This window comes from Coregonus clupeaformis, chromosome 1, assembly GCF_020615455.1.
Source record: "Coregonus clupeaformis isolate EN_2021a chromosome 1, ASM2061545v1, whole genome shotgun sequence".
Classification (NCBI taxonomy): Eukaryota; Metazoa; Chordata; class Actinopteri; order Salmoniformes; family Salmonidae; genus Coregonus; species Coregonus clupeaformis.
This window is the reverse complement of record NC_059192.1, coordinates 4,500,069-4,515,615: the sequence shown is the minus strand read 5'-3', so window position 1 is coordinate 4,515,615 and position 15,547 is coordinate 4,500,069. Positions and strand designations below refer to the sequence as shown.

General features: G+C 43.5%; 1 protein-coding gene across 2 annotated transcripts in view; it reads left to right on the top strand.

Annotated features, from left to right (window-relative positions):
• LOC121580075 (calpain-1 catalytic subunit) overlaps positions 1–15,547 on the top strand; it is a 35,855-nt gene that overhangs the window by 561 nt on the left and 19,747 nt on the right. The window contains exons 2-7 of one of the 2 annotated variants that reach the window (XM_041895225.2): positions 2,205–2,222; positions 5,001–5,094; positions 5,981–6,127; positions 8,767–8,836; positions 11,399–11,517; positions 12,745–12,878. In XM_041895225.2, the coding sequence (XP_041751159.1) occupies positions 5,002–5,094; positions 5,981–6,127; positions 8,767–8,836; positions 11,399–11,517; positions 12,745–12,878 (563 nt within the window). In that variant the 5' untranslated portion in view covers positions 2,205–2,222; position 5,001. The remainder of the gene's footprint in view (positions 1–2,204; positions 2,223–5,000; positions 5,095–5,980; positions 6,128–8,766; positions 8,837–11,398; positions 11,518–12,744; positions 12,879–15,547) is intronic. The other variant, XM_041895161.2, reaches the window with a different exon arrangement.

Below are 15,547 nucleotides of genomic sequence, written 5' to 3'. Positions count from 1 at the left end.
TTTAACACTGTAAACTTTGAACTGAGCATGATTTAAATTCAACTGAAGAAAATTACAAATAGTTCTGAACTCAGAGTTAATATTTCGCTAATCTGGAACAAAACCACACTAGGGGAATTTATAAAAAGTTATAAATACATCACTTTAGAAGACACTTTGCACAAGACACTTTGCACATGTAATGTTGCTCTGAAAAAATGCTCTTTATTTTGTTTGAACCTGACACGTGTCCTCCACACTAGTTTGTTATGACTGAGGAGCCCACTGGGGTATGAGAAGCATAGTTCTGTGGATGAGAGGCTCATCTCTAGTTGTTTTGGAGCATTGTTGAAGTTGAGTCCGGCACTGCATGAATCAGCTGTTCTCTGAGAATGGAGAGACTTTGGGTCATAGTGAGTGCAACTAGCCTGAGTCTCACTCTCACATTCTGACCTTATGTCCCTGAGGAGAGGGATATTCCCACACACACACACACACACACACACACACACACACACACACACACACACACACACACTGGACGGGGGCAGGGTTAAAAACCTGATGGTTTGTTTCTTTCAGACAAAAACAGAATGCACATGCACTCAGTTTTTGCCTTGGACTGAAATAGGTGTCAGTTCTCATTTTAATGTGCCGGTACCATTTATATTTAGGTGCAGGAAATCTGCAATACTTTTGAGCTAACATTCTATAAGAGGTGCAGGAACTCAAACAGTAGAACATTTGAGGTGGCGGTATCCAGTTCTAGAGAGATCCGGCCCAAGTCAAGCACTAACACAACATTGATTCTGCTTGTAACTGTCTATAACAAGTCATTTTATGATGCTGTAGTTTAGATACGTTTGATTCCTCCCTGCAGAACAGAGTCCTCTCTATGTGACTCAGCTGGCATCCCAAATGGCACCCTATTCCCTATATAGTGCACTACTTTAGACCAGAGAATGGCACCCTATTCCCTATGTAGTGCACTACTTTTGACCAAAGTCCATAGGGAGTAGGGTGATATTTGGGACGCATCCTTTCAGATTCCCTCCCCACCTTCCTGGATTTATGGCAGTCAGTCTACTCACTCAGATGACCTGCTGCTTCCCAGGCGACCCTCTCTCTCTCTCTCTCTCTCATTAGAATGCCAGGCAAGTGTTTGAGAACAGTTTTGGCATACTAAACACTCCTGGGGTTGTCCACGTTGTTTAATGTTTATATTAGAGTTTCCATTAAGGGTAAGAGAGAGAGAGAGAGAGAGAGAGAGAGAACTTTTGTGAGTGTAATGTTTACTGTTCTTATCTATTTCACTTGCTTTGGCAATGTAAACATATGTTTCCCATGCCAATAAAGTCCATTGAATTGAATTGGGAGAGAGATAATCTATATTTTTCTTCTCCCACACAGAATGAGGAGTTCACATTGCCTAAAACAGTACAGTAATGTTTTGATATCAAATGAAACTGCCTAAAACAGTACAGTAATGTATTGATATCAAATGAAACTGCCTAAAACAGTACAGTAATGTTTTGATATCAAATGAAACTGCCTAAAACAGTACAGTAATGTATTGATATCAAATGAAACTGCCTAAAACAGTACAGTAATGTTTTGATATCAAATGAAACTGCCTAAAACAGTACAGTAATGTTTTGATATCAAATGAAACTGCGTAACAAAGTACAGTAATGTATTGATATCAAATGAAACTGCCTAAAACAGTACAGTAATGTTTGGATATCAAATGAAACTGCGTAACACAGCACAGTAATGTTTTGATATCAAATGAAACTGCGTAACACAGTACAGTAATGTATTGATATCAAATGAAACTGCGTAACACAGTACAAATGTCCTGATTACTACTACTTATGTAGTTCTCTGGGACAACCCTTGGCCAGGGTTCCAGGTCTTGTTCAGTTAGAGAGGGGAGGGGGGAGAGAGGGCGAGGCCTACTCTGAGGAAAGAGAGAGAACAATAGTGAAGTGCCCCAGGGCCAGACCCAGGATTTCTCCACACTACCAACAATCCCTCCACCTATTTCTCCTTGACAAGACAACTGTCAGCTTCAAGTGACAGTTTTTTGGTCTAAAGTGTTATTTTTCAAGGTGGTGCCCTAAAGTTTCTGAAAGCAATAGCCTAAACCCTGTTTCTAAAGTGCATATTGTGTGACTTTGGTATATCGGTTACATACATGAATCCTTTCTCTCATTCCTCCGCAGCCTGCTCATAGACTCAAGGTATCAGCTTTTCATCTCTCTTTGTTGATGTTCTATGCATTTTTTTTGGGGGGGAGAGTCTACTGGCTTGTTAGAGGTGTTAGATATTGCTTGTCTCTGTCTCCCATTTCACCCTAACCCTAACCTTGTCCACAGGCTATTGAACACAGTGCATATAAACATGGGATATCAACCATTCAAAGTTGGCCTTAGTAGGAGTGACCATAGAATTCTATGGGAGTGACCTTCTGATTTGTCATTACTTAATTTTAGCGAATCACACGACTGCGAGGCGTGGGGAGGGTTAGGGGGAAGGTGTTGTGGGAGATGATTGGTTGGTAGATTAAGCCAATTACTGCCTATGCTCCGGGAGCTTCACCCAGCTTTCTGTATTGGCTAACGAAGGCCAAGTTTGACACGTTGGTCCACCAGACTCATCGCGCATTTGGGCGGAAGTGTCTGGGAATAAGATTACCCCAACACCTAGCACCCTAGCTCTAACACTTAGCACCCTAGCTCTAACACTTAGCACCCTAGCTCTAACACCTAGCACCCTAGCTCTAACACTTAGCACCCTAGCTCTAACACTTAGCACCCTAGCTCTAACACTTAGCACCCTAGCTCTAACACCTAGCACCCTAGCTCTAGAACCCTAGCTCTAATACCTAGCACCCTAGCTCTAGAACCCTAGCTCTAATACCTAGCACCCTAGCTCTAGAACCCTAGCTCTAATACCTAGCACCCTAGCTCTAGAACCCTAGCTCTAATACCTAGCACCCTAGCTCTAGAACCCTAGCTCTAACACCTAGCACCCTAGCTCTAGCACCTAGCACACTAGCTTTAGAACCCTAGCTCTAGAACCCTAGCTCTAGCACCCTAGCTCTAGAACCCTAGCTCTAGAACCCTAGCTCTAGAACCCTAGCTCTCTTGATTGGTCAATACTGTTTCCATTAACTTTGTTTGCTTGATTTTGTCTGGCTTATTTTTTTTACCATAATCAGGATATTTTCATAACTCTACCATAATCAGGGTAAAAGTCCCCAGAGGTTTCTATGAAGTTGTACAGTATGGACTACTAGCTAATAGATATATTACTCTGTTTAATAGCTGAGTTATTACACACCAATGAATGAACAGTCAGTGTTCAGGCATGTTCAGCAGGAACTGTTATCAGAGCTCTGAGCAGTGAGGAAATATTTCTGAAACATCTGTGACTCACTGCTGGTAGGAAGGCCAGAGTAGTCGATGACAGATCCACCTTTCTGAAACCTCCCTGACTCAACTGCTGGTGGGAAGGCCAGAGTAGTCAATGACAGATCCACCTTTCTGAAACATCTCTGACTCACTGCTGGTAGGAAGGCCAGAGTAGTCGATGACAGATCCACCTTTCTGAAACATCTCTGACTCACTGCTGGTGAGAAAGGTCAGCTGAAGAATCTATAACAAGCTTACAGACAGATCACAAGACCAGAGGTTCATTGGTAGAAAAACTGTCAGAATAGACAAACACAGATCACTAGTAAAACAGCAAACAAGTGATCAACAAACAAACACAGACAGGCTGGAATGGATGGTTGCTGTGCTGCAGCCTTCGTGTCAGTGTGCTTCTCTGCTGTTAGCTTAGCTATTTATACCTACCCCCTGTGCCTGTCCCAGACCTGGGTTCAAACACTAATCCAAATATTTTAAATACTTTGTGCGTTAGCTTTAGGCTCGCCTGGAGGGCCAGGTGGGTGAGGGGGTTTTCGGTTGTACGACTACTCCGTCGGTTCCCTTGCAACAGACGAGCTCAATCAAGCCCAGCTAAAGTATTTAAAATGAATATTGAATAGTATTTGAACCCAGGTTGCGGCCTGTGCACTGCAGCATTTAATACCCTGTTCGGATCCAGTTTTGTCAGCAGAGATCTCTCCGCTGCTGTTGGTTGCAGTGCCATGTATTGCAGATGGATCACTGCACCACCAACCCAGGCCTCTTACTGACACTGAGCTCCGAAAGTATTGGGACAGTGACACATTTTAAAAAATACTTTGTCTCTGTACTCCAGCACTTTGGGACAAACTCACTTATGTGTGTATTAAAGTAGTAAAAAGTTAAGTATTTGGTTCCATGTTCCTAGCACGCAATGACTACATCAAGCTTTGTTGGATGCATTTGCTGTTTGTTTTTGGTCGTGTTTCAGATTATTTTGTGCCCAATAGAAATGAATGATAAATAATGTTTGTGTCATTTTGGAGTCACTTTTTATTGTAAATAAGAATATAATATTTTTTCTAAACACTTCTACATTCATGTGGATGCTACCATGATTACGGATAATTCAGAATTAAAATCGTGAATAATGATGAGTGAGAAAGTTACAGATGCACAAATATCATACCCCCAAATGCTAACCTCTCACCGTTAATATAACAGGGGAGGTTAGCATGTCTTGGGGGTATGATATTTCTGCATCTGTATCATTATTCACGATTCATTCAGGATTATCCGTAACAATGCTAGCATCCACATTAATGTAATCATTGAGTGCTAGGAATATGGGACCAAATACTTAACTTTTGACTACTTTAATACACATATAAGTGAATTTGTCCAAATATGTTTGATCCCCTAAAATAGGGGGGACTATGTACAAAATGTGCTGTAATTTCTAAACGGTTCACCCGATATGGATGAAAAATACCTCATAGTCATTGCATCATTTCAAATCCAAAGAGCTGAGTACAGAGCCAAAACAACAACAAAGGGTTCACTGTCCCAATACTTTTGAAGCTCACTCTATGTCCTGTCCTGTGAAAGTATGTCAGGGGGAATCTCTGCTAGCATAGCCACCAGCAGGCTGCGAGCCGAGGGAATGGGCTCCAACGATCACGCCGTCCCCTTCCTTAACCAGGTCAGTTTGTTTGTTTGTTTGTAATGGTTTTGTTTTGTAACTTTGTGTGTATTCCAAATGGCACCCTATTTATTGTGTTCCAAATGGCACCCTATTAAGTGTGTTCCAAATGGCACCCTATTAAGTGTGTTCCAAATGGCACCCAATTTTGTGTTCCAAATGACACCCTATTAAGTGTGTTCCAAATGGCACCCTATTAAGTCTGTTCCAAATGGCACCCTATTAATTGTGTTCCAAATGGCACCCTATTAAGTGTGTTTTAAATGGCACCCTATTAAGTGTGTTCCAAATGGCACCCTATTTGTGTGTTCCAACTGGCACCCTATTAAGTGTGTTCCAAATGGCACCCTATTAAGTGTGTTCCAAATGGCACCCTATTTGTGTGTTCCAACTGGCACCCTATTAAGTGTGTTTTAAATGGCACCCTATTAAGTGTGTTCCAAATGGCACCCTATTAAGTGTGTTCCAAATGGCACCCTATTTGTGTGTTCCAACTGGCACCCTATTAAGTGTGTTCCAAATGGCACCCTATTAAGTCTGTTCCAAATGGCACCCTATTAATTGTGTTCCAAATGGCACCCTATTAAGTGTGTTTTAAATGGCACCCTATTTAGTGTCTTCCAAATGGCACCCTATTAAGTGTGTTCCAAATGGCACCCTATCCACTATATAGTGCACTGCTTTTGTCCAGGGCCCATAGGGAGTAGGGTACCATTTGGGACATGGCCTCGTCTTTTATGTTATTTATTTACCATCGAGGACCACTTTGGAAATAACTATTTAATCATTCAAGATCTGATTAATGCTTTCAAAATCAAATGCACATCTTGTTGCTGTATTTATTGATGTACATTATGTGTTATGTTTATTCAATTAATTCAACCAGGACTATGAGGCTTTGAGGCAGGAGTGTCTGGAGACGGGGTGTCTGTTTGAGGACCCATCCTTCCTAGCCAAGGCTCCCTCTCTGGGCTTCAAAGAACTGGCCCCCTTCTCCGCCAAGACCAGGGACGTGGAATGGATGAGACCCACGGTGGGGGTGGGTGGGTGAGAGAGAGAGAGAGAGAGAGAGAGAGAGAGAGAGAGAGAGAGAGAGAGAGAGAGAGAGAGAGAGAGAGAGAGAGAGAGAGAGAGAGAGAGAGAGAGAGAGAGAGAGAGAGAGAGAGAGAGAGAGAGAGAGAGAGAGAGAGAGAGAGAGAGAGAGAGAGAGAGAGAGAGAGAGAGAGAGAGAGAGAGAGAGAGAGAGAGAGAGAGAGAGAGAGAGAGAGAGAGACAACTGTGGGCGAAGCTTAACCGCTGAAAACCCTATGGAGAAGAAGGGGTAAAATTTACCCATGATACATCACAGTTTTTATGCTGTCGAACATGGCCTCTGTCACGCCCTGCACCTGTCACCATTCTAGCACAGGGCAGTTCATTTTTCAGATCTAGTTTAGGTGGATCCATGTTGTTGTAAGACTGCTAGCCACTCTAGACCACATGCTGCATACCTGTCACACCCTGCTCCTGCAGCTGTTGTATGGCTGGCATGTGGAGACAGAAACCTTAAGGTCGATCTGTGTTGTTGTAGTACAGTGCACTGCTGAACAGTTATACTGCCAGTCTAGACTGTAGCATAGCTGCTGCTAAGCGTGGCATGTGGGACCGACTGGCAGCAGGGGGACAAGTAGAGCAGTGGAGGGCTGCTGAGGGGAGGACGGCTCATAATAATGTCTGGATCGGAGTGAATGGAATGGCGTCACCATGGAAACCATGTGTTTGATGCATTTGATACCGTTCCACTGATTCTGCTCCAGCCATTACCACGATCCCGTCCTCCCCAATTAAGGTGCCACCAACCTCCTCTGAAGTACAGACAGGAAGCAGTAAAGACCAGTCCAGTAAAGACCAGTAAAGACCAGTCCAGTAAAGACCAGTCCAGTAAAGACCAGTCCAGTAAAGACCAGTCCAGTAAAGACCAGTCCAGTAAAGACCAGTAAAGACCAGTCAGTAAAGACCAGTAAAGACCAGTCCAGTAAAGACCAGTAAAGACCAGTCCAGTAAAGACCAGTAAAGACCAGTCCAGTAAAGACCAGTAAAGACCAGTCCAGTAAAGACCAGTAAAGACCAGTCCAGTAAAGACCAGTCCAGTAAAGACCAGTAAAGACCAGTCCAGTAAAGACCAGTAAAGACCAGTCCAGTAAAGACCAGTCCAGTAAAGTCCAGTAAAGACCAGTCCAGTAAAGACCAGTAAAGTCCAGTAAAGACCAGTCCAGTAAAGACCAGTAAAGACCAGTCCAGTAAAGACCAGTCCAGTAAAGACCAGTCCAGTAAAGTCCAGTAAAGACCAGTCCAGTAAAGACCAGTAAAGTCCAGTAAAGACCAGTAAAGACCAGTCCAGTAAAGACCAGTAAAGACCAGTCCAGTAAAGACCAGTAAAGTCCAGTAAAGACCAGTAAAGACCAGTCCAGTAAAGACCAGTAAAGACCAGTCCAGTAAAGACCAGTCAGTGCAGTTGTTGACCAGGCTTCCTCTGACCACTTCCTAGATGTGCCACTTGTTTACCTGAGTTCCATACAGTGCATTCGGAAAGTATTCAGATCCCTTGACTTTTTCCACATTTTATTACGTTACAGCCTTATTCTAAAATTGATTAAATAGTTTTTTCCCCTCATCAATCTACACACAATATCCCATAATGACAAAGCAAAAACAGGTTTTTAGAAATTTTAGCAAATCTAAAAATATATATATACTTTGTTGAAGTACCTTTGGCAGCGATTACAGTCTCAAGTCTTCTTGGGTATGACGCTACAAGCTTGGCACACCTGTATTTGGGGAGTTTCTCCCATTCTTTTCTGCAGATCCTCTCAAGCCCCGTCAGGTTGGATTGGGAGCGTCGCTGCACATCTATTTTCAGGTCTCTTCATTCATATGTAACTCTGTGTTGTTGTTGTTTTTATCGCACTGCTTTGCTTTATCTTGGCCAGGTCGCAGTTCTAAATGAGAACTTGTTCTCAACTGGCTTACCTGGTGAAATAAAGGTGAAATAAAAAACTGTGGGACCTTATATAGACAGGTATATGCCTTTCCAAATCATGTCCAATCAATTGAATTGACCACAGGTGGACTCCAATCAAGACGTAGGAACATCTCAAGGATGATCAATGGAAACAGGATGCACCGGAGCTAAATTTAGAGTTTAATAGCAAAGGGTCTAAATACTTATGTAAATAAGCTATTTCAGTTTTAAATTTTTAATACATTTGCAAACATTTCTAAAAACCTGTTTTTGCTTTGTCATTATGGGGTATTGTGTTAATGTATTTAATAGATTTTAGAATAAGGCTGTAACGTAACAAAATGTGGAAAAAGGGAAGAGGTCTTAATCATTTCCGAATGCACCGTATGTTCTAGAATTGCTCAAGAGCCAGATATGCTCAGCTGTCAGAAAAACTAGAAGCATCAGTTACAGAGATAGAAATACTATAAATGTTATACCTGTAAATGTATTGTAAATTAAGTTGATACTCTCACAGGTAAATGCAATTGTGAGAATTTTTAGAAGATCAATAGGAAAAAGACAATCTAAGAATGTCTGTTTGCTGTGCAGTCCCTCTCCCTAACAGTCTACTGTAAATGACTCTTGCCATAGTCTAATCTAATCATCCCCTCCCCTGTCCTTCCCTCCAGGAGCTGACAGATGACCCTCAATTCATCCTGGGAGGAGCTACCAGAACAGACATCTGCCAGGGAGCTCTAGGTGAGTTCTGATTGGCCAGGGACTAGCTCTGGGAGACTTCTGATTGGCCAGGGACTACCTCTGGGCGAGTTGTGATTGGCCAGGGACAAGCTCTCTGAGTTCTGATTGGCCAGGGAGCTCTACATGAGTTCTAATTGGCCAGAGAGTAGCTCTGGGTGAGTTCTGATTGGCCAACGTTCTACTAATACCCAGACTGTGGCTGTATAGGAGGTTGCTTAGCTACGGTAGTGAGGGAGTTCTAATAATGCCCCAGCATGCTCCAGGTGAAGCGGGTTAGCGCTGAAGATTGAGACTGTGTTAATGGCTACAGCAGGTGATGGTTGCTATTGGGTACTTCTCTAGCTAATTATACAACGGGTGGATCTAATCCTGAATGCTGATTGGTTAAAACCGCATTCCAGCAGGTGACTATTCCACAAGTTACCGCCGGCTAAATCTATGACGTTAAAATGCCTATTTACTCCGTTCCACCTGACTGCGCAATCCACTGTCTCATCAGCCCAGCCAGGCAATTTATAAACTTGATCTCCACTATAAAAAGCATCTACACATTATCTCACATTTCTTTTGGACTAACATTTAGTTTTCAACAGCTGAGATTTGTATAAGCAGCTTTTCTCAGCCAGTCGAAATCATGAATCAGCATAATTTTTATGGATATATACAAAGAAAGGTACATTGAAAAAAGGTAAAACGAAACGAAGTGCAGCTAGTTTGCTGTCTTTCCAGCTTCAGTTTGAAGTGATTGTGTTAGCTGTGTTGTTGGCTAGCTCCTCTGAACAACAGTGTCCTGACGAGAGAGCACATTTTCTATGCCAGGCGAAATCGCGCCTCATTAGCTCATTAATGTGCACCATCGTTTATTTTTATTTGTTATTATCCTTTAAACTACTACTAATACTAGTAGAAAGAGGAGGAAGGGAAGCGCTACTAAGGTACACAGTAGTAGATGTTGGTAGACAGAAGGTGCTCTTTGGTCAAAGGGGTGAATTGGTCATCAAAGGCACTCTTCATATAATTAATTAAAATGCCTTTATTAGTATGGTATGTTCAATAGAAACAAGGTTTAAAAAAAGAAATTCGGACGCGTTTCGGCTGCATGGCCTTCGTCAGGGAGTACAAAGAAATAATACAATGTCCTCTTTTCCAATTAGCCCTAATTTGAAGAGGGAGTGGTTACAAAGTTGATTGGACACACCTAGTAAGCAATAATATACACATTAAAAAGTGAAATACTGTAACTGTGTTATCATACAAATACAACTCCAAGTTAGAAGTATCAGAACACTTAGAAAGGTAGTTCTAACCTTAAATATGACTGGGAAAAGTGTCAAAAATCAGCAATATATTCCATAGTACACTAGACACCAGCAAAACATGAACAACAACAGTCTAAACGTAGCTGAGGGCAATTGAGCACAATGTCCACTAGACGGCAGCAAATGGACCTATCACAACCCTACAGGAAGGGTGAGAAATCCATATCTTCATTTAAACCAGGGTATTTAGTGGCCTGTAGTTTGTAAATCCAAAAACTTTCCCTTTGGTTTAACTGTTTCAGACGGTCCCCTTTTCTAATAGAGGCCGGAATATGATCAATACCCATAGCTTGTAGGGAGCCAGGGTCACCATGGTGTAAGGACTTGTAGTGCCTTGCCATGGGGTAGTGTTCATTGCCTACCCCGTATGGCGTACCTGTGTTCCGCTAAGCTGCCTTGAAGGCGTCTCTTTGTCCGTCCAATGTAGAACACCTTGCACTGTGGACATTCCAATCTATAGATGACATGAGTGGGTTTGCAGTTAATGAAATGCTTGACGTAATACTCCATTTTGGAAGCTGGTGTCAACAAAATACTTTTTCTGTGCAATATTTCTACAATGGTTGCACTGGTTACATTTTAAAAGAGCCCTTAGGTTTGTGGTCAAGCTACTAATACTAGTTGGTTGTATCAATCAATTAACAATCACCCATATTAGCACATTTATTTCATTTCAAACTTCACATTTCTCTAGTATAGGCTACTTATCATAATGAATGATGATGAGCTGGGTTGGCCCTGGTCCAGAGCTGGGTTGGCCCTGGACCAGATCTGGGTTGGCCTTGGTCCAGAGCTGGGTTGGCCTTGGTCCAGAGCTGGGTTGGCCCTGGACCAGAGCTGGGTTGGCCCTGGACCAGAGATGGGTTCGCCCTGGCTGACATCCATTCACAAGCACAGCCTGGTACACACTCCACCTGCTGGACATTCTAGTTAAATGATTGCAACAATCTCTCTCTCTGTCTATCTGTCTATCTGTCTCGCCCTCCTACTCCCTCCCTCCCTCCCCTTCCTTCTCCCCACACTCCCTCTCTCCCTCCCCCTCTTTCTCCCTTCTCTCCGTCCCTCCCTTCCTCCCCCCTCCCTCCCTCCCTCCCCCTTCCTTCTCCCCACACTCCCTCTCTCCCTCCCCCTCTTTCTCCCTTCTCTCCGTCCCTCCCTCCCTCCCTCCCCTTCCTTCTCCCCACACTCCCTCTCTCCCTCCGCCTCTTTCTCCCTTCTCTCCGTCCCTCCCTCCCTCCACCAGGTGATTGCTGGCTCCTAGCAGCCATAGCCTCTCTAACCCTCAATGAGAGGCTGCTCCACCGAGTGGTCCCTCATGGTCAGTCCTTCCAAGAGGACTACGCTGGGATCTTCCACTTTCAGGTATACACACACACACACACACACACACACACACACACACACACACACACACACACACACACACAGACACTCCATGTATCAATAGCCTATTCTTCCTGTCAGGTTACATGTAAACAAAACATACTTGCAGGGTTAAAGCATCCTTTAGGGCATGGGGGTCCAATCCGGCCCGCGGGTGGTTTGAGTAAATAATATAATATGTACTTTAAAATGCATAAAACCAAATCGAAACTGTGTAGAAATGATAATGGACCTATATTCATACAGTTTCTTGACTGTCCAGCTTGCTAATAATCACTAGACAGTCAGGGAGCATCGGAAATTCCAAAAACGATGGATAGAGGACTATTTTTAGCAAATTTTGATGGCAAGGAAAAATAACCAATTTTCCCTCCCTGCTTTAGGGCCATCGGCAAGGCAATTCCTTTATATTAAATTCACAAACCTTTATTCATCCCTTAGTGGCTGAAATGATTGACCCGTAATGAACATCCTTCTTTTCCTTCTTAAGTGTCCCGAGTGGCGCAGTGGTCTAAGGCGCTGCATCGCAGTGCTAGCTGTGCCACTAGAGATCCTGGTTCGAATCCAGGCTCTGACGTAGCTGGCCGCGACCGGGAGACCCATGGGGCGGCGCGCAATTGGCCCGGCGTCGTCCAGGGTAGGGGAGGGAATGGCCGGCAGGGATGTAGCTCAGTTGGTAGAGCATGGCGTTTGCAACACCAGGGTTGTGGGTTCGATTCCCACAGGGGGTAGGAAAAAATTAAATAAAAAATAATGTATGCATTCACTAACTGTAAGTCGCTCTGGATAAGAGCGTCTGCTAAAATGCAATGTAAATGTTTGTAGGAGTCAGTTGAACAGGGATCATTAATATTCAGTCAATATTTGAATCACTGCTTAGAATATGAGCATTGTGATGTTGTCAATCTTAATATAGATGGACATGTACATCAGGTGACTGATAATATATTATTACTAATCATGTGACTTGAGGTCTACTGTGACTTGCGAGACTAAGGGTCTGTCTCAATCCACAAGAATGCTGCCTTTTTGAGTTAGCATTTCTCATTTATGCCATTTAGCAGACTCTTTTTTTATCCAGTTACAGAGGACCTTGAAGGCAGGAAGTTAAGATCACCATTTTTGAATTGAGACCGCTGTGGTCAGTGTTTTTCTACCCAAATGAAGTTGGTTAATCCCTTAAAGCTTGATTGTGGTCCTCTTCAGTTCTGGCAGTTTGGTGAGTGGGTGGACGTGGTGATTGATGACCGGCTGCCAACGAAGGATGGAGAGCTCATGTTCGTTCACTCAGCCGAGGGCAATGAGTTCTGGAGCGCCCTGCTGGAGAAGGCCTACGCCAAGTAAGATGAAGCACCATGATACATACATGGTTTATGCTAAGATACAGCACCATAATACACTGCTCAAAAAAATAAAGGGAACACTTAAACAACACAATGTAACTCCAAGTCAATCACACTTCTGTGAAATCAAACTGTCCACTTAGGAAGCAACACTGATTGACAATAAATGTCACATGCTGTTGTGCAAATGGAATAGACAACAGGTGGAAATTATAGGCAATTAGCAAGACACCCCCCAATAAAGGACTGGTTTTGCAGGTGGTGACCACAGACCACTTCTCAGTTCCTATGCTTCCTGGCTGATGTTTTGGTCACTTTTGAATGCTGGCGGTGCTTTCACTCTAGTGGTAGCATGAGACGAAGTCTACAACCCACACAAGTGGCTCAGGTAGTGCAGCTCATCCAGGATGGCACATCAATGCGAGCTGTGGCAAGAAGGTTTGCTGTGTCTGTCAGCGTAGTGTCCAGAGCATGGAGGCACTACCAGGAGACAGGCCAGTACATCAGGAGACGTGGAGGAGGCCGTAGGAGGGCAACAACCCAGCAGCAGGACTGCTACCTCCGCCTTTGTGCAAGGAGGAGCAGGAGGAGCACTGCCGGAGCCCTGCAAAATGACCTCCAGCAGGCCACAAATGTGCATGTGTCTGCTCAAACGGTCAGAAACAGACTCCATGAGGGTGGTATGAGGGCCCGACGTCCACAGGTGGGGGTTGTGCTTACAGCCCAACACCGTGCAGGGACGTTGGCATTTGCCAGAGAACACCAAGATTGGCAAATTCGCCACTGGCGCCCTGTGCTCTTCACAGATGAAAGCAGGTTCACACTGAGCACATGTGACAGACGTGACAGAGTCTGGAGACGCCGTGGAAAACGTTCTGCTGCCTGCAACATCCTCCAGCATGACCGGTTTGGGGGTGGGTCAGTCATGGTGTGGGGTGGCATTTCTTTGGGGGGCCGCACAGCCCTCCATGTGCTCGCCAGAGGTAGCCTGACTGCCATTAGGTACCGAGATGAGATCCTCAGACCCCTTGTGAGACCATATGCTGGTGCGGTTGGCCCTGGGTTCCTCCTAATGCAAGACAATGCTAGACCTCATGTGGCTGGAGTGTGTCAGCAGTTCCTGCAAGAGGAAGGCATTGATGCTATGGACTGGCCCGCCCGTTCCCCAGACCTGAATCCAATTGAGCACATCTGGGACATCATGTCTCGCTCCATCCACCAACGCCACGTTGCACCACAGACTGTCCAGGAGTTGGCGGATGCTTTAGTCCAGGTCTGGGAAGAGATCCCTCAGGAGACCATCCGCCACCTCATCAGGAGCATGCCCAGGCGTTGTAGGGAGGTCATACAGGCACATGGAGGTCACACACACTACTGAGCCTCATTTTGACTTGTTTCATTCAGAAACATTCATTCAGATCTAGGATATGTTGTTTAAGTGTTCCCTTTATTTTTTTGAGCAGTGTATTATATGAGAAATGGCGGTGGAAACACCTTTATGCGCATGTAACAGTTTTGCTGCCGTCCCTCTCCTCACCCCTACCGATACAGCACCATAATACATGGTTTATGCTAAGATACAGCACCATAATACATGGTTTATGCTAAGATACAGCACCATAATACATGGTTTATGCTAAGCTACAGCACCATAATACATGGTTTATGCTAAGATACAGCACCATAATACATGGTTTATGCTAAGATACAGCACCATAATACATACATGGTTTATGCTAAGATACAGCACCATAATACATACATGGTTTATGCTAAGCTACAGCACCATAATACATGGTTTATGCTAAGATACAGCACCATAATACATGGTTTATGCTAAGATACAGCACCATAATACATGGTTTATGCTAAGATACAGCACCATAATACATACATGGTTTATGCTAAGATACAGCACCATAATACATACATGGTTTATGCTATGCTACAGCACCATAATACATGGTTTATGCTAAGATACAGCACCATAATACATGGTTTATGCTAAGATACAGCACCATAATACATACATGGTTTATGCTAAGCTACAGCACCATAATACATACATGGTTTATGCTAAGATACAGCACCATAATACATGGTTTATGCTAAGATACAGCACCATAATACATACATGGTTTATGCTAAGATACAGCACCATAATACATGGCTTATGCTAAGCTACAGCACCATAATACATGGTTTATGCTAAGATACAGCACCATAATACATACATGGTTTATGCTAAGCTACAGCACCATAATACATACATGGTTTATGCTAAGATACAGCACCATAATACATGGTTTATGCTAAGATACAGCACCATAATACATACATGGTTTATGCTAAGATACAGCACCATAATACATGGCTTATGCTAAGCTACAGCACCATAATACATGGTTTATGCTAAGATACAGCACCATAATACATACATGGTTTATGCTAAGCTACAGCACCATAATACATACATGGTTTATGCTAAGATACAGCACCATAATACATGGTTTATGCTAAGATACAGCACCATAATACATACATGGTTTATGCTAAGATACAGCACCATAATACATGGTTTATGCTAAGATACAGCACCATAATACATACATGGTTTATGCTAAGATACAGCACCATAATACATGGTTTATGCTAAGCTACAGCAC